General features: G+C 37.4%; 1 protein-coding gene across 4 annotated transcripts in view; it reads right to left on the bottom strand.

The window, feature by feature from the left end:
* The window catches only part of CNTN5 (contactin 5), a 661,723-nt gene that overhangs the window by 45,309 nt on the left and 597,652 nt on the right, over nt 1-18,762 (bottom strand). For all 4 annotated transcript variants that reach the window (XM_074570954.1, XM_074570976.1, XM_074570986.1 and 1 more), the window contains one exon: nt 10,103-10,223. In XM_074570954.1, the coding sequence (XP_074427055.1) occupies nt 10,103-10,223 (121 nt within the window). The remainder of the gene's footprint in view (nt 1-10,102; nt 10,224-18,762) is intronic.

Genomic DNA, 18,762 nt, shown 5'->3' on the forward strand with positions numbered 1-18,762 from the left:
GGCAGAGCAGAGAGGGTTAGACTCAGGGTGGGAAAGTAAGAAAGAGAAGATGTTTAATGTTACATTAATGTTTCGACCTGAATAGTCTTGACTCATTCCACAGACGAGTGTCAGGAGAAATCCCTGGTGTGTTGGCTGAGAAGGCCTTTGGTCGTTCATATGTCATTTTGTGCTCTTTTGCCCTGGTGACTTCTCTGCCTTGAACAAACTGAAAAATAGAGGATCTGGGCAAGAACACCTTGAGAGCTGCTAAGCATTGTGAGCTCAGATGCCAGGCTTCTGCCCCGAGCCTCTGAGTTGGATCTTTGTGTTGTGGCAGTTGTGACTTGACGCAAAACGTACGGACAGTGCAGGGAACATGAACTGAAATTTCACCTTAGAAAGAAAAGTACCAGTAGCCTATGAATTGCATTGTTGATGGCATAACTAGCAGGTCCCAAATAGCGTAAGAAACTGACATTGGCCTCATTCATTGGTGTGTCCTACTGACTACCTTTAGAACTGTAGCGTGCCCCTTGTCAGCTGCCCCAGTTCTGGTCCATGCTGCCTCCTTCACTCTCTCCAATCACAGTGTGGGCACCAGCACTCCCAGAACTGCACGGGTCTCTTTTAGGCACTGAGTTCTTGAACATCACCACATCTGATTTGCATTTTGCACTTGTTTCTAGGCACTTTTTTTGACTGAAGTTATAGATATGAGTTAAGTTTCTTAGAACAAAGGGTCTTCTTTAAACTTTAAAGAAACCCACTTTTTAAATCTCTTTAAATCTCTTTCACTTTCACTCCATTGAAGATATTATAACAAAGGTTCTGTTACAAGATCAGATTGCTTGAAGTGCTTCTGTCTGGAGTCTGTGGGTTAAAGGGCTGATGCTCCACTACAGATACAGATACAGTACAGATACAGTACAGATACAGTACAGTACAGATACAGTACAGATACTATACTATCTTCCAATACCGTAAATGTTTAGGCTATATTAATATACTGAAAATAGCCAAAGCACAGATCTGAACTCTAGCACTGATCCTGGGCGCTGTTATGTTGTCAGACGGTCCCTATTGTAATTTCAGCCCTGTGCAATTATAACTTTCTCAGCCAATGCCTTGGCACAATTAATAGATTACCATGGGCTGGGGCAGATCCCAGCAGGCTGTTTGCCGTGCCCATCCTGTTTTGAGAGGGGACGGGACTGGGAATGTAGCTGTGTGGATGGGAACTCTGCTGCACCCATTGGCCTCAGGGAGCAGTTTACTATTATGGACATATTCTGTGAGTCCAATTAATGGGGTTTGTGCTTAGGGCATCTTCCTGGCCTTTGCTACAGCTCAAATGTAATTTCAAGGGCCAGCAAGAATCTGCTGACCTTGTTTACGTTCCATTTAATAATGTTGTGTCTGATGGCCTTTAAACCCAAGTGCTTGTCTTTAAGTTTTATTGGCAATATCACAACTGAAAGGAGCAGTGTGGTCAACCTAACCAGCAGTTCCTGCGTTATATTTGCTCCAGGTCAGTGGAGTTCAGAGGAAACATTACTTCTCCAAAAATATATCATGAGAATGGATTTCTTGCTTAGATTGGTAGTTTTGCCAGTCTACAAGATGAATAGCTTTAACCTCTTTTTTATTTTTAGACCACAAAATGTGTGCTCTTAAACCACAGTTTGTAGTCATAAAGGCTTTCATCCCTTCATACTACAGGATTGCTCTCTGCTCCATTTCAAGACCTTACAGCATCCAGGTAGCTGTTTGATCCTAAAGATCACTTTCCTAACAGTGGGCATTCACAGTGCCACAGTGCATTTGGTTCAGTGCACAGTCTTACAATACGTGTTATACATTGTAGAAGAAAGCTGATTTTCATTTTATTTTGAAGGAATCTTCCTGCCATGAACATTGTACTAATATTTATATAGTTCAAAGGATTTTAGTTAGTTTTTTATATGCTCAGAAGTTTCCAAGGGTGTACAGCATTCAGACAGAGAATAAGACTGGACTAGAAAAGTACAATATCTATTGACATCCATAACAACAGAAAACACATTTTCAGTGGTAACAGTGAAAAGGATAATAAAAGCAAACAAAAATGAGCAAGCTATTATTAAACCACCCAGAAAATATCTGGCATCTAAATCCACTAAAATCCTTAAGTACAGACCGATGAGATAGGACCGGAAAGAATGTTAACTGTATTAATGCTTAGAGAGCACAGATCTATTTGTAACAGAACTGAGACCAACGAATTTTTTATCTTTTAGTTTCTCCTAAAACATATTTTATAATATAGATGTCATATATAAAATATTTTAATATAAATATATAAAATATTAAAATTGCTACATGTGCTGAAACAAACTTTTACGTGATTATTGACAGAAACAAGGAAACACACAGAAATAATTTCTCCGCATTTCATTTATTTGACCTCTTTTTGTTACAGAAGAGGTCTCTGTTTGTTAGCACCTCAAATTAAAAAAACTGAGCAAACGTGCCTGGCTACTGCTTTACTGTAGTTCTCTTGCAAAGAGCTAATGGTCTTTTTCTTTGCTATGCCCTCTGAGACTCAGTTACCTTGTGGTGTCAACCTTTGCTACAGGTCAAAGTCAAGGTGAAAGTCAGGTGAAAGTCAAACATTGCAGAAAAGTCAAACATTGAATAAGTCATTTGGGGACTAGTAACCTTTACTTCTTTGCGAAACCAGAGATCGGGCTGCACTGTATCTAGAACAAGTAAGTGGAGCAATCTGAAAGAAAGTCTGGTAATTTGGAGATGAGCTGGCCGCTCCATGGACTGTTGTTGTAAGGCAGTGTGTAATGCAGCATCCAGTACCTGTCTGAGTAGTTTGCAATCAATGGTACTTACACTCTTGGGTATAATGTATCGTAAACCAGCTTTGCAAGAATAATTTACAAATAGGGCTTAACTGACGGAATTTAGTTGACAACTTAAAGTTACTGAACTTTTTTATGATAAAAATATTTCTTTTGTTAAATAACTATTTAAATACTGGAGGCTTGGTACTGTTGATTAGGCACTGCAGCTTTCACAGACGTAAAAAAATCCTTTAACTTCACAACCTTGTATTCCTAACTCAGTCGTGATGATCCTACAAAGAAACGTGATGTAAGAAAGGGATAATCCTTAAAATAACCTATATTGGTGTTTGTGGTGTCACTAGCAACACTAAGAATATAGAGGTTTATATAGGAAAAATCACTCAATTCTAAGTGTTTGAAGCACTGTCCCCATCCACATCAGATAATAATATCATGGTAAATTTTGCAGTGATCCTCTAATCTGCAAGAAACTCCCTAGTGTTCTGAGAAACTGCACTGCTCCGAGAGTGTACTCACCTCAGTGCAGGTGAAAGGGATCTCTACTTTTAACAGACTATAGAGAGCCTCACGTTGATCTTTTTGAAAGCATGTTAGACTCCAGCGTGATGTTCCCGGCTCCCAGTATCTTTGCTGAACTGTAGAGATGCTTTTCTAAGCCAGCCCTCCAAACTTGCAGAAGAAAGAGTAAGGAATATAAAATAACTGGTTTTATTAGGAGATTTTTTACTTAAGCTTTTCCCTATTGCAGCCTATGGAAAAGCAACACTTCAAATGAAATTGTTAGAAATTGTGTGTTTCAAGAGCAAAAGGATACTTTTTGCAAAAAGTGAATGTAAGAAGTAGCCTTCCACTCTTAGCTCTGAGTTCTGAGGGTGTTCTTCAAAACCTCCCTGTCTATGAGTAACAGATTTTGGGCTGATGAATTAAATACACATAAAGTGAAAAACACTGTTGACCTTTTTTAATGTAGCTGATTGGACCAACCTAAGGTAACAAAGGTTAGCCCCTTCATGGTGTCAACCTTTTTTATGACAGAAGTATTTGGTGTTTTAAATGTCTCTACAGTGAAACACAGTGGAAGCACAGGATCATGAAGATATCCTTTGTAATGAAAACATGAATGCACAGATTGCTTCAAATTTCTACCGCATAATAGGGAAATAAGAATATAATAAGCCTTTTTTGGAGGACAGGCTACAAAACCAAATTAACTTACCAAGCAGGCATCGTCTTGAGGAAACCTGACACATTGCTGGCTACAAGATCACCTGAGACATCTGTGAGATGCAAGTCCCCTGGCTGGTACCTGGGTGTTTGGTAACCATGTTTGTGATGATATCATTAGTGTCAGAACATGACATGCATATTTATCCTGTATAAGAGCCTTCTGCTTTGGTAATCACTTCTTTGTGAAAAATCAGTATCGAGACAGCTCAACTACTGGTGTGCCAATGATGGATGGAAAACCAGCCAAGCTGAAATGCTCTGCTATTCTGCTTCTCTGCTACTTAATATTCACTGAAAGTTGAAGATCTGGGTGGATAAATAAAGGCTGGCAGGCAGACAAAGCACGTGACACGGGAAAACTATTCTTGGACAGATGTCAAGAATGGGATTGACATTCATAAAAATCATAAATCACTTCTGTTTCTTAAATGGCTGATCACTTCATGTGCTGGGGCAAACATTTGTTGATTATGTAGTGAATATCTATATTCTCTTGTAAACACCCTTGTTTGCATGGCAAACAGCTATTCTGCACATATTTTCCTTGGGTGAATAAACAACGCAAGGCATAAATGAAGTGAAATCAGGCAATGACTTGGGTGTCAGGAATGTAAGTCCATAGCTGTGATTTTTGTTGTATTCATTCACTCCACTAAAACTATTCCTTTGGCCATCAGACATACATAATTCCTGTTATGGGATTCCTCTGAAGTAGCACATCTATGCGGGCCTGGTGCCAGAATGGTTACCACCCTATGTGAAAAGCTGTTTTCTCTTCTGAATGTCCTTGAGCTGTATCAGCCTGCCCTATATGCCACCTTCCGCTGCTACAGGCTCTGATGACTGTCTTCCAGAAAATCTTGCAGCAATATTTAAGGCTTTACCACTACCTGCTTCATTGCCCTGCTGCAGGGCAAATTCAGTGCAGAGGATGAAATGTCTGTTATTTAGCTTTTCCCTTTCCCAATACACACTTCAGTGTATTGGCTTAAACTGTTGACAATGGTTCCCCTAAGGACTATCTTCTTTTTTTTGGGCAGTAGTCAACTCAATGAAAGAAGCAAATATTTGGGTTGCTGGAGATACCCTAAATTGTGCCCTACACAGTCAGGTTCTCATTTGTTTGTCTCCTGTATTCTGTGCTCCTGGTTACTCTGCCTCAGAAAGTGGGTTGAACAAGTCTCAATCCCACCGAATCTACTGCCTGCAGGTATATAGCATGTGCTTGAGGAGAGACAAATGTGACTTTGAGGCTGGGTCTGAGACAGCTAAAAAGAAATGTCCTACTTTGTAGATGAGCATTGAGGCTACTGAGCTAAGCTGTAAGTGGTTGTCATCACCACTTCTGCCTTAAATCAGTTCTGGCCTTTGAACTGAATCCTCTCTCTCATCCTCCCCATATTCAGAGAATAAAGGACCTCTCTGGGGACTTCCACGGAGTCAGGATGTCTATCTAGAGGGGATGATGGATCTCGAATGGATGAAAAAAAGACCAAGACTTATTTTTTTAAATACCTAATAATAAGAAAATCTTGTGATGATGAATTGCAGATAATTTTGTGGAACCATATTTTGGAGAGGAAATGCTTTTACAAGTTAGGTAGTAGCCTACGCAAATCAGAGAATCATAGAATCATTTAGGTTGGAAAAGACCCTTGGGATCATCGAGTCCTACCATCAACTCCACTCTACAAAGTTCTCCCTTACACCGTATCCCTTAACACCACTTCTAAACGAGTCTTAAACACATTCACGGATGGCGACTCCACCACCTCCCTGGGCAGCCTATTCCAGTGTCTGACCACTCTTCCTGTGAAGAATTTTTTCCTAATGTCCAGCCTAAACCTACCCTGTTGCAGCTCGAACCCATTCCCTCTTGTTCTATCGCTAATTACCTGTGAGAAGAGACCAGCACCAACCTCTCTACAATGTCCTTTCAAGCAGTTGTAGAGAGCGATGAGGTCTCCCCTCAGCCTCCTCTTCCTCAAACTAAACAGTCCCAGCTCCTTCAATTGCTCCTCAGATAACAGATAATATAACAGATAATATAACAGATGATGTCAGGTACGTCAGGACAGCAGACCTCTGAAGGTCACTGTTGACTGGCATGAGACTACTGAAATACTTCTCATTCGCAACCCATTCCAAGGTTGGAATGCAAGACACTTAAGCTGGAAAGCTGAAGTACTGCCTGGCAGGTCCAGCTGCCAGCAGAACCTCTCTTCCGGATGAAATCCGCATTATTTGTAGCATTTAAAAAATCAACCAGATAGGGAAAAATAAATAACTCGAGCTGGAAAAACAGTATTTAAGGAGCAGATAAATTACTAGGGACCACTAAAAAGCTGTTTCTTACTTTAATATATGTAATTTAATCACATTTTCAAAGCACTTAGAAAAGTATTTAAGTTTTGGTTTTAGTAGTAAGTGCTGACGGGACTCGAATCTTGGTTTTGTCCAAACGTGATTCAGAATATCTGTTTACATGTAGTTTTGAAGTGCTCCTGAAAGAGATTAACTAGATAAAATCATAATGGAAATAACATTAGACATGTATTTCACTGCAACTTACCTAAAATCAAGAAGTGGGAGATAGTGAATTTGAAAATGGTTTGAAAATGACTTAAAAAAATATTATAACCCCTTGTAGATGGTTACAGAATAGAAACTTGCTGCTGTCTTAATTTGTTTTGCTGTTCTGCTGTTCACACACAGACACACACACACGTGTGTCTATAGTAAATTCAGAAACCATCTTGCACGATTAATTACCTTCTTGTAAGTAATTAGACTCAAAAGAATTGAGATTTACTTGGCACTATTAGTTCTTTGCTCTTTGGATTGTCTTTCATTGGTGATATTTTTTGTTTTTAACTTCTACTGTATAATGCAGAGCAAAGAAGAACAAGGGCAAAAATAGTGACACAGTTAGTTCCTTGGTATATATTGAAGGGATCTTCCAATAGAACAATTAGCAAGAATGGTTTCAAAAAAGATAAATATGGTTTATGGATACTCCACAATAAATGATAATGAGACATTGCAATTGCCTGAAAATGCAGTGGTGAATGTCTGTCTGTTGAAGATCAGCATGTTAGCTATGGGCAATAGGAGTCTGCAAAGAGTTTATTTCACTTTCCTCCATCTGAAGAGGCTGCAGCAAGGCATAGTTATCTTCCAAGTCCCTTGCAATAAAGTTTTAGAAAACTGTCCTTTGACTTAAAAATAGTGCACCAGTTGAATACATAATTCAGTATAAATTTAGTCAATTTGCTAATAGCAATAATTCTGATATTCATGAATATCTAAAGGAGGGAAAAGTAGGTGATTTTAATTTAATATATTCAGTATGTCCAATTTATTTCCTGTAGAAATGGTGTAAGCAGAATGATTTTTTGAGTAAAAATTCCAATGATATATTAAGAATACTAGATGAGCCTTACAATATAACTAATGGTTGAATTGCTATTGTACGCTGGTATGATATTATCAGCATTCAATACTGGCATTTTCTGCAGAGAGAAAGGAGAGAGAGTAAGGTCAGAACAAAGATGTGCTGGAACTTTGCTTATATCGGTACTTCTAAGAGCTCATAACAAAGCTTCTGCTATCTCAGTTTGGCCATGGGCTGTAACATTTAAAACACAAAGATGTTTTGTAATATCCATAAAATTAAATTATTTTACCTAGAAACTATACTGGAAATAAAGAATAATATAGCTTTGGATTTCAGACTTTACTGCATAGTAGCAATAATTTTTCTTCACAGATGATGACTTCCTCTGTCAGGTGGAATTCTTCAGAGTTTACTGAAATATTTATTGAACCATCTGTTGCCGCTGGTCTCTTCTCCTAAGCAGTGTCCAGTATCTCCAAAAGCTAGACCTAAAGAAGTTTGAGAGGTGCTGCAATTTGGGATCACCAGAGAGTGTCAAATTGCAGACCACCGAATGCACTCTATAAGCTGAGGTAAGTGGAGAAAAAAGAATCAGAGATACTGAAATGAAAATGAAATGCCTGTAACAGTATATGGAGAAATAGATTAGATGCTCCTAAACATTTTTGGTTTTTGAAATGCTGAAATCTATAAAGAGAAATCATTAGCAACTTTGCACTGAATATGCTTTAAACATTTTCTGCAATACAAAACCATACTACATTTTTGATGAAAGCAATACTGACACCGTAGGATCTTATTGCCCTCATTTGCATAAGTTTTACAGATATCTTAAAGAAATTAACTACTTCAGCAGACCAACCATATCCTGTAATTTCATGAAAACTGAATTATACATCAAGACAAAAGCAGTCACACGGCATAAAGCGTCTTGTGAAAGCGATACAAACATTTCTTACTGTATCCTATAATTATCCAATCATAGAAAAAAGAAAAGGAGAACATTGTAAGCAAAGTATATTTGAATTTACATTCCATTATAAAGCAGTCATAGTTTTCATTTCATCAGCAAGGTGGTATGGCAATGAGACACCCACATACATACATTCTGATACTGCTTACAACATCCTTCCTTTTTTTTTTTTCATCTCAAACCTCTTCCTCAGGGAAGCATTATTTTCTACATCAAATTCAATAAACTCATTTATATAACTGGTATTCTTAAAAAAATTTGTAGCCAGTCTGCAGTGTCCTAGATAATGGCAAGCTGAGAGATTTTTGTCACTAATAAGTTCAATGGCATTAAAGTTGAGATTGCCTTGCCTACCCATAGAGCCTCCAGCTCCCATCTGAGAGGTAAAGGTAACGCATAAGGTCTTGGTAACCCACAAGGATGAATTAGATTTCATAAGGCAGCTAAAATGGCATCATATGTCTGTGTTGAGGCAACTGAATACCACCATCCCAATGGTGCCATAGCTCATAGAAATCTGATGGTCCTCAAAGTGACTTTATGGAAATATTTAACAGCTACTTTCATCAAAACGTGAAAAGCCCTGCAGTCAGCCAGAAACATTCTTTGTGATTTAAAGCATTTATTTTTCCTAAAAGTCATGGGTATGAACATATCAAATCTAAAGAAGTGGTGGATGTGGTAGAATAAGTATTTTTGAAAGATTATAATCTCTAAATATTTTTTTTTCCTTTATCTGGTGTTTTTCAAATGTTAATAAAATATCTACCTTGATTTATTCTTTCAAAAAATGTATAATCCACAGTAAGGCTGCCCAGCTGTGCTACCTAGCAGGGATCCATCTATCTTGATACTGTGGGACCCACCAGTTGCAATGCCAGTAAATGGACTGCAAATCCTTGAGTCCCATCAGGCACCGAACACACCTGAGTGTGTACACACACACACACACACACGTAGCGCAGAACGCAGAAATACTCTGCTTAACGGAATGCACATATAGAGCTATCACCCTGCTCTATTGCGAACTAGGTGGTGTCCTAGGTATGATCTGGGAACCTGCAGGATGCTGACTCTGTGTTCCTGCGCATAACCAGGAACGTTAAGTGACAGGTAAAGTGCCTCAATGGAATACAGGGCTGCGTCTAAAGATGAAGTCAAAATTTGGTGGTGAAAAACTTTTTGGAAAAAACCTGAATCACTGTCATATCTGGGGGGTTTTGGTTCATTGTTCATACCTATCATTTTATAAAGCTCTGCATTCTCTTAGAAGTAAATGAATATTCCTAAACCTTTAAACCCAAGAGAATGGCTTGACCATATGATGAAATGTTAAGCATCACATAAAAAAGCACAGAACTCACCTACCTTACACAGGATGCTAATTGTCTACATTTTAACTAATCTAGTATACCTTTTGTGCTATTACCTCTCTTAAGACTCTACATCCATTAACCAACTGTCTTTTGTTTCTCATTGCCAGGTGTGCATGTGAGTTTATGGTGAAACTGCTTTCAGAGACAGTAGGTTAACCACAAATGTTTTCAATAGTATAAAATCTGAAGAATAATGCCTAGCACAGGTGTCCTTGAAGCCCACATATTTAAGTTCCCTGGTACAATAGTTTCTGGTGATTGTGTTTCCAGGTGGCACCACGGGCATACTCACCCCTAACGAGCAGCTCCGTCTCATCTGACACGGTGTCGGCTGCGGTCTGGACCCTGCAGCCGTATCTCCCGGCGTGCATCAGGAGGATGTTCCTGATCATCAAATCTGCAGAGGACGCTTGCTGAAACAGGGATGAAGTGCCGCTTTAAAAGCCAGTAAATCTGTGTTGAAGGTAGTTCACAAGGGTGTTTCGTACAGTGTGAGAAACTCATGATTGCAGCTTTCTTCTTACAATGCTTATGTGCCCTAATACCCTCTTTTGAGGATTATCAGAACACTGCATTTATACAATTATTAATAGGGATTAAAGAAGAGGATTTCAGGTTTTTAATAACTTTGACTCTGCTTAAAGCACACTGTGCATATTTGCATGCTCAAAGAAAATTATTTCAAACTAGCACAAAGAAATTCATTAAAGAGATGAACAGAAATATTTTCGATGCAATCCTTGGCGTTAGAAAAGTCGTCTTAGAAATGAAGGACTTTTTCTTCCTTTTCCTCTCCCCTTCAATGCAGTGACATTTGGAGTATGTCTCTCTATTGTAATGGAATTTAGATAACTTAAAAGATAATGTTGGTTGATTTTTATTGACATAGGGGAAATTAATACAGAATATGATTGAGGAAATATGAACAGATTCTTGTTTTTGCTCTCGAAAACTGTATATGTTTAAATCTAAAACATACAATACCTGGATGAGTATATACATAGAACCAGTTCAAATTTTTAGTATTCTAGCCAAGAGTAATTACAATGTCCCAAAATTATGAGGAAAAAAGAGAAAATTTGAAAATAGAACAACCTTTTGGAGGATAAATGACTTTTGCTAAGAAACTGTATTATTTAATAAATTCAAGCAATAATATTAGATTTTGCACATACAAAATCATTCTTGTATCTAAAACTTACTGGAGTCAATAAATGTTGCTCCATCAGATTTAGTGAGCCCCAGTCCATAGATATTGTTAATTTAATATTGTTGCTACTTAGGGAAAGAACAGGTAAGTGCGAGCAAAAGTCACCCTGTGTAGCAACTGTAGTTTACTTTCTTAATTCCGTGTCCTAAAAATGTTTGCAACTTTTTGATTTAGTATAAGCATCAATAGTTTTAGTAAATTACCATAATTATTTTTGTTTCTTTCAAAGCATTACTTTTCTCTCAAGAATCAAATGGAAATAATTTTAACATACCAACCGAAGATAGACAAAATGTCCTGCAAATATTTCTAAACATCCTTATCATTGCTCCTTTGTGTGATATGTGAACCTAATGTTGTTTTTTCAACATTAATGTCAAGTTTGTATAACATTATATTATAAATTACATATAATTAATATTTTTGATACAATTATATATTTATATAATTGATATTTAATTATCATATATATTTATATAATGATATAATTATGTAATTATGTGATATGTAATACATAATTATTACACATATACAATCTATAATATACAATTCATAACTAATAATTACATGAACAATAATATAGAATTTATAATATATATCTGTTTATTATATAAATCACTATTATACTATTCCACTATTCACTATATTTAAACTCATTATTCACTGACTTTATATAATACTATATGTTAAAAATATATAATGTATAATACATTTTATACAATAATATAATGTGAGATAATGTAGTGGTTTAATACATGGTATATAGCATATTATATATTCATTATATTACATTATATTTACCATCTATCACATATTGTATATTATGTTATTAATAATTGATTTCTATATAGATAATATAATGTAATGTAATATAATATAACATAATTAATATATGTTACTGGATGTTCTATACAAGTGTTTATATGCACCTCCTCGGTGTTTCACTTTCAGACACATTTGTTGAGTGTTGGCATTTCCTTTCTCAGATTTTATTTACTTTGCTAACCAAGCAAAGACTGGCAGTTTTTCCTTGAATGATGTTTCCTTTGTCATAATATGCCTGTGCAGTAGTTCTAATTTGAGTCATTTTGATCCTGAATGACTAGAATTGCACCCTGCATTAAAATAAAGCCTTACTATGGGTGTACATGTTGATACTTCTCTTGCTGGGCTGGAAATACGTCACTGATTCCACCTAGATTCATATTTCCCCTTTTTTTTGGCACATGCTCATTCTATGCTCAGGTAGTTGCACTCAGATCTTTATCCTTCTCGATCATTTGCAAATCATGAGCTTCCACCTTATAACCAGTCGTCCAAATATGCATGACCTTGTGCTTTGTATTACATTTCTTGTCTGTTCCCATGTGTTATTTTCATCATCTGCTCTATTGGTAATATATCCAATTTTGTACCATACAATTGTCATTTGCATACTTTTATCTCTTATGCCAAGGTCATTAAAGACAAGATGAAATAGGATTGGTTCCAAGATCCAATCTTCTATAATTTAGTTTTTTTTTTTTCTTTCTAGGCAGAATTCCTTTTCAGCACATCTTGGCACACCTTCTTCAGCCAATCTTCTCTTCATTTGCATTTTTGGAACTGAACTTGTCCTAATATTCCATGTAGCACTAAGGCGAAATCTTTACCGAAGCATATTCACATGCAAAGAAGGAAAAGAGAGGCGGGACATCAAGGTTGCTACTGAGACCAAAGTGAATATGGGCATGACCTGTAGCTTAATAACCCTGTAGATCTAAGAGTGTGAACACAATGGCAGTGTTTTGCCTTTTGAAGTGGTCTCATTAATGCTGTTGCTGGAGGGAATATACTCAAACCAGTCAGGCCATAATGCAATTCCTGTATTCTTGCTCTGGCACATCAGAAATCACAGCAGTGGAAAAGAATATCTGAGTACTCTGCAGCTCTAAATGCAAAGGAAGAGCACACACTCCTATCAGGAGTCAACTTCGGGGTGCAATTTTTTTATGTTGTCTGCACAGCAGCATTTACCAGCCATTGAAACACGGGTTGCTCAAGATGATTAGTGATTCTGGTACAGAGCCTTAGCTATTAGAAGGATAAGGCCAGAATCAGTCCACATTTGTCCTCTCTTGAGGGTAATTTACATTTAATGTGTGTTTTGTTGTTAAGTGGCAGGAAAAGCATAATGGATACAACTGCCTGGTTTGATTGCTCAGGAGCTGTTAAAAATCTTGTCTGTCACTCTAACTTCCAGAGGGTTCATGACTGTGTGAATCCTAATATTCTTATCAGGAAAAATATACGTATTTTGTCTGCACACCTGTGTAACTGGGCAGACAAGCAGCAATTGGAAGAATCATTGCTGTAAGTGGAGAGCAGTGCAGTACCATAGATCCCCATGAAACACATTTATTACAGCATAACAGGATGTGCAGCCAGCATGGCTTAGGATGTGTGAGCGGAAAGAAATTAAACTCACTGTGTTTCATACAGATGGATATATGCTCAGACATTGGATTCTTGATCATGGGAAATAATGAGACATTTTAGCTTCCATTTAGATGGGTAGGAGCTATGTTTGAACAGGACCTCTAAAAACTACCATATTATTTGCTGTTCAGTGGTATTTATAAAGTGGTCTTTATGAATTTTACAGACTCTTCCAAGTCTTGGAAGAATGATTATTTTGTTGGTCAATTTATCCTGTAATGAGAGGTTCAAGGCCATAACAGGGTTGGGGGGTGGGGTGGGTGGGTTAAACTGATGTGCTGGCCTTCCAAATCTTAAGAAAATCTCTGCACCATGTCATTGCAGCTGCTGCTTAAATGTCAGTGATTACGTCCAGTTTAAAAAAACTGCTAAGTGGGAATGCATCAGAGACTCCATTAGCAAAAGTATCTAAGGTCAGAAACTTTGTCTTGTGCTTTTAGTCTGCTCTCAGTGGAAAAATACATAATACTTCAGCAAAAGTAGAGACATACCCTCCCCTTTGGGGAAGACAAAAACTGGGTGATGTAGAGGCAAACAGCATAGAAAGATCTCTCATCTGGACTAATGTGAGTTAGAACAGCCTGGTGTATCAGCAACCATATGCTCCCACTGTTATTAAATGCTGAAATTAGTGGTATTCAAATTTATTTGTCTACATCTAAATTTCAGCTTTATTAAGGGTACATTTTTAAAAGCTGCTTTTTATTCCAGTAATTTTATGCTCTTCTGTGACACAGCATATTTTGTTATAAACGCACTATGTCAAAGTAGCACTTTATTAGAAAAATCTGTATTCCTTGGTGTTCTGAATATTATATATTAGCCATTTAGCCAAGTATCAAAAGTATTTATATTTGTTCAGTACAAACTTCTACTGTGTGGAATATAACTTGGACTTGGTTTAAAAGCCAACTTCTAATGATTTTAAGGAAAAGTAAATGTAACCTTCAAGGCCAGCATCAGCTACAGACCTACTGTAACACTGAACACACTCCTGGTCTTCATTAAGCACCGAATAAATAATAATAAAGCTGTTGATGCTATCTGTCATGACTAATAGTTCTCTCTAGGACAACAAATTATTGTATAATTCATATTATGCTCCTGAGTATCCCATTCATCAGGTTCTGGGCAGCTGAGTGCTGAGTGCTGTGTCAATCCATCGTCCTCTCTGCTTCAGCCTGGCGTGTTATCTGAGGTCATAACTGTGTCTGCAATATATCTAATTAGCTTTACCTGTAAGGTATTGCTTGAAGTAATTTTTCGAAAGAATCAGTGCCACCTATATATAGCATTTGCTTTTGGTGTGGAGATACTTCCCCAAACTCAAAAAGGCTCCAAGGAGCATGTAATATGCATACTTCACCCCGCGAGAATCACTGTGTTGGATTTGTCTTTTGCGCCTATTACCCTAATGCTGGGGATTTGCAGAGGGGAAAAAAAAAGAAAGCTAACTTGCAGAGACCTTACTGTTGGTGAATGAATGCTTCTTCAACCATCCCACATCCTCACAGAGAGGAAGTTGTGTGTGGAATTTTTTCCTTTCCATTTCATAAATCCCAAGAGGTTGTGGGTTGCTTTGCAGTAAAGTAACTTTTACATATGGTTCTTCAAGTGAAGAGAATTACATTTATTCTTCCTGTGAGAGTAAGTTCATTATCTTGAGCCAGTTGCTAGGAAACCTCCCTGTTAATCTGTCCATTCATTTGCTGAGTTTTTATCTCTGAGCCGAGGTGGTTCTCTCGGTATCCAACCTTTTCTTCTGAAGGCTTTGCACAAGAACAATCTATAATCTGCCTGCATTTGAAATGGAGCTCATAGTTACACCAAAGAGCACTTTTTTAACATCTAGTCAGTCTCTTGTTTACTTCCCCCTACCTCTTCCGTGGAAGAATTAAACTTTGGTTTGATTATTACACAGTTTATCACGTATGTTCAAACTACAGAATCATATGCGGAAAATATATATGAAACCTAGGAACCTTAAATCTTTGTCCCGTCACTATATCAATCCTAGCTTTCATTTAATCTGTTTCTAGTGCTGCTCATTTTCCACGTTGATCATTGTACTTCCCTTCCTCACTCCAGCTGCAGTTCTGTGAACATAGCTGATTTGTCTTGGGAAGAGGGACAGAAAGGCAAGGAAGTTTAAAATACTGGATAGTCAATAGAGATGATGTGGCGACTCGCAGCTCTCAGCTTCTGCACTGCAAAGGCCTGGAGTCTAGAAAGTCTGCCTATTATTGTACCAAGGATTCAGGTTGGGAACTCTACCTGGACAACATGCAGTGAAAATTGTCCCTCTGCTTGGGAAGAATATGTCTAAAAAGAGTAGTGAGACTATTATAAATGATAAGATTCAATGGAAGCTTAAATCAATGGGAAAAAAGAGTGGGCGAACACCGACTGCCGTTGCAGGAAAACTTTCATGATGAAAGCCTAAGGGGTGTTTAAGTCATTTCTTTACTATGACTACAGGGGTTTACTGAGGCTTGCTGGCTGTCATCTAAATCTTTTGACAGTAAGAAGTGAAGATGCTTTCCTGCAAAGTGCTTTCTATAGAGAAGAGAATGCTTGGGAGGTACAAAAATCTCTAAAAGTACCTAAACATTTTGTAAGGTCATATTCTGTATAAACTGAGAACAGTAAAACAATGGTCTATAATTAAATGGGACTGAGATTTGATCCTGAAGAAGACTGACCTAGATTGTTAATGCTATCTTATTCAGCTTAAATGATTATTGAAAATATATGGGTGTTTTTACAGATAACACACAAGTTAGGTGAATTCCTGACTGATAATTTGATTTAGCAAAATAGCCTTTATTAATGAAATTCAGTATGAGTAAATTGAAAAATGATTTCGCAGTTGAATCTTGATTGTTTGACATTTTTGATTAGCAGTGGAGTTTATTTTTGGTTTATTTTCATCTCTTCATCTGAACCAAATTAATGATCTTACAAAATAACCTCATGGCAATGTTAGTTTTGTGCCATTAACAGTAAGTGCGAAATAGCAATACAATAAAGTTCTTTTAAAGTATGCTGGCAATTTATATGTGCATTATGATGGATAGTTGGCCTCAAGCCAACTTCTGTTCATAACACATTTAGGACAATTTAAGTGCAATTTCATGCAAATTCTCAGGTTTGAACACATCAACCACTTGCCCGTTTACTGCTCATGATGTTTACAAATTGCAAATATTTAATCTGTTAAAAAGCAGCAGATTTCTCTGTTGATATAGTGATAAAGGAAAATTATATTCTGAATTCTGTCTTTTAATCATATAAGCACTTTTTTGAACAAAGACAATCAAATTATCTTTACTGGTTTTGTTGTGATTAATGGTATGTGGTAGTATAATAATTGTAATATAGTAGTACCCAGTTTGATGCAGGTTGACTGAGGGATACCTGATAATACACAAGCTGCATTTTCCTCATCTATAAGAAGTAAAAAAAGATGGGTTTCAGGGTTTTCAGGTTTTCAGAATTATCCAGTGGAGGTGCCCTTCCAGTGGCAGTATTTTTGAGCAGTTTTCATAGATAAAGCAAGAATAATAAAATCAGTTGCTTTGGGTGAGCAGTGGTGGTTGGGAGTGGATGTCAGAGAGCACTGATGTATTTGGAGAGGGTAGGGAGGACTTTAAAGTGCAGCTTGAATTGCTGCAAATGAGTTTGATTCATTTTACTGAGAGAAGGCAGAGGAAGAGATGAAGTTAAATGAGTATCAGATGTCAGGTATTGTGTCGTGTACTGGGGTAGTTTTGAGAAATCTAGGGATTAAAGAAAACGTAGAAAAAGTATTGAAAATGGGAAGGAATGAGAAAAAAAGATGGGGCATGAAATGGCAAGCTTCAGGACAGAGAGGCCCATTTTACTCATGTTGCTAGATTTGTGTTCTGTATCTGAGTTGTTATTACCAGGAGAAAAAAGGAAAAAAAGACCAAGTAATATGGGGCACCTGTGCTTCTGTTTAAAGATGTATAAAGCGGGAAAAGAAGAGCATGGAGCTACATATAAAATTTGAGTGGAAGGGTGTCGGTAGTGATGGATGAAGATGACAGAAATGAAAGCAAAACCCAGCTGGGACAAATGTGGCATTTTGAGAAGACATCAAAACAGGAAGAATAAAGAGCAGACACGTGACTTGGATTTCATTTGTGCGCTGCAGGAAGAATGTTGTGACAGCCATAGGTGAACAGAGATTTATTAGAAGGGTCTATAGATGATGGCACGCATCAACTCTAGCAAAAACAGCTTCCTAGGTGAGAAATAAAAAAGGCAATGAGGAGAGGGAGAGAGAAAAGGAAAACAGAAAACTCTTCCTGGTGGCCAGCCAGAAAGAATATTCTCCTCTTGAGGCTCTCTCCAGTGCAGTAGCTGGTGATGAGGAAGATGATGAGAATTATTTTTTGCCTATTTTTCTCCTAGTTTTGTAACCTTTTCTTTGGCACCTAGTCAAACTTCCTATATGTTAATGTTGATTGGAATATGTTAATTAAGAGCAATTGTTACGCAGTGATTGATTGTTAAGCTTCTGAGCACGTATATTGTTGGATAATACTCATTAGGTATTTACATGCCTATTATCTACTTCACTGCACACTGTGGTTTGGTTTACAAAAGAAGAGACAAAGAAAGGGGGCGGGAAGGAGGGGTGAATTTCAAGCCAGTGGGAGCTTCTTCCCATGAGACCCCACCATAACGACACGATTGGGGTTTGCCTGTGCAAGGCCACGGCAACAAAACCAAGAGATGAGCACAGTAAAAACTGCAAGGGAGAAATTCTGCCAGGTAGGCTCTGGAAAACACTGCCATAAGAGCTGGGGAGAAAGGATGCAGAGCTGGAAGGGAAAAACATCAGAGCTGCAAATGGAAGGCCTTAGTGTTAGTAAGGCTGATATTGATCAGGTGTTCAAACAATTGGACGCGCTGTTATAACCCAGATTAACACGCAGTTAAATGATCCATTAGTGCCAAGTAAACAAGGGAAAGAACGGACTGCGGACTGTCATGAAATATCCTTTATTTACCCCAGGATTTTTCTCTTTAGAATCTTTCTTGTAAACAGGGGAAATACAAAATACCTTAACAGAATAAACCATAAAAATTATGTGACTGTATTTCATGACTTTTTATTACAAATTCTTTTTATAGAAATTGGTATTCGGGAATGTTAATAGAATCGCATTTTCCAAAATGCTCTGTTATCCCCTGTCTCCAAAGTAAAATTAAATAGAGGAGACGTTACTTATCAT

The sequence above is a fragment of the Larus michahellis genome, chromosome 1, assembly GCF_964199755.1.
Source record: "Larus michahellis chromosome 1, bLarMic1.1, whole genome shotgun sequence".
Classification (NCBI taxonomy): Eukaryota; Metazoa; Chordata; class Aves; order Charadriiformes; family Laridae; genus Larus; species Larus michahellis.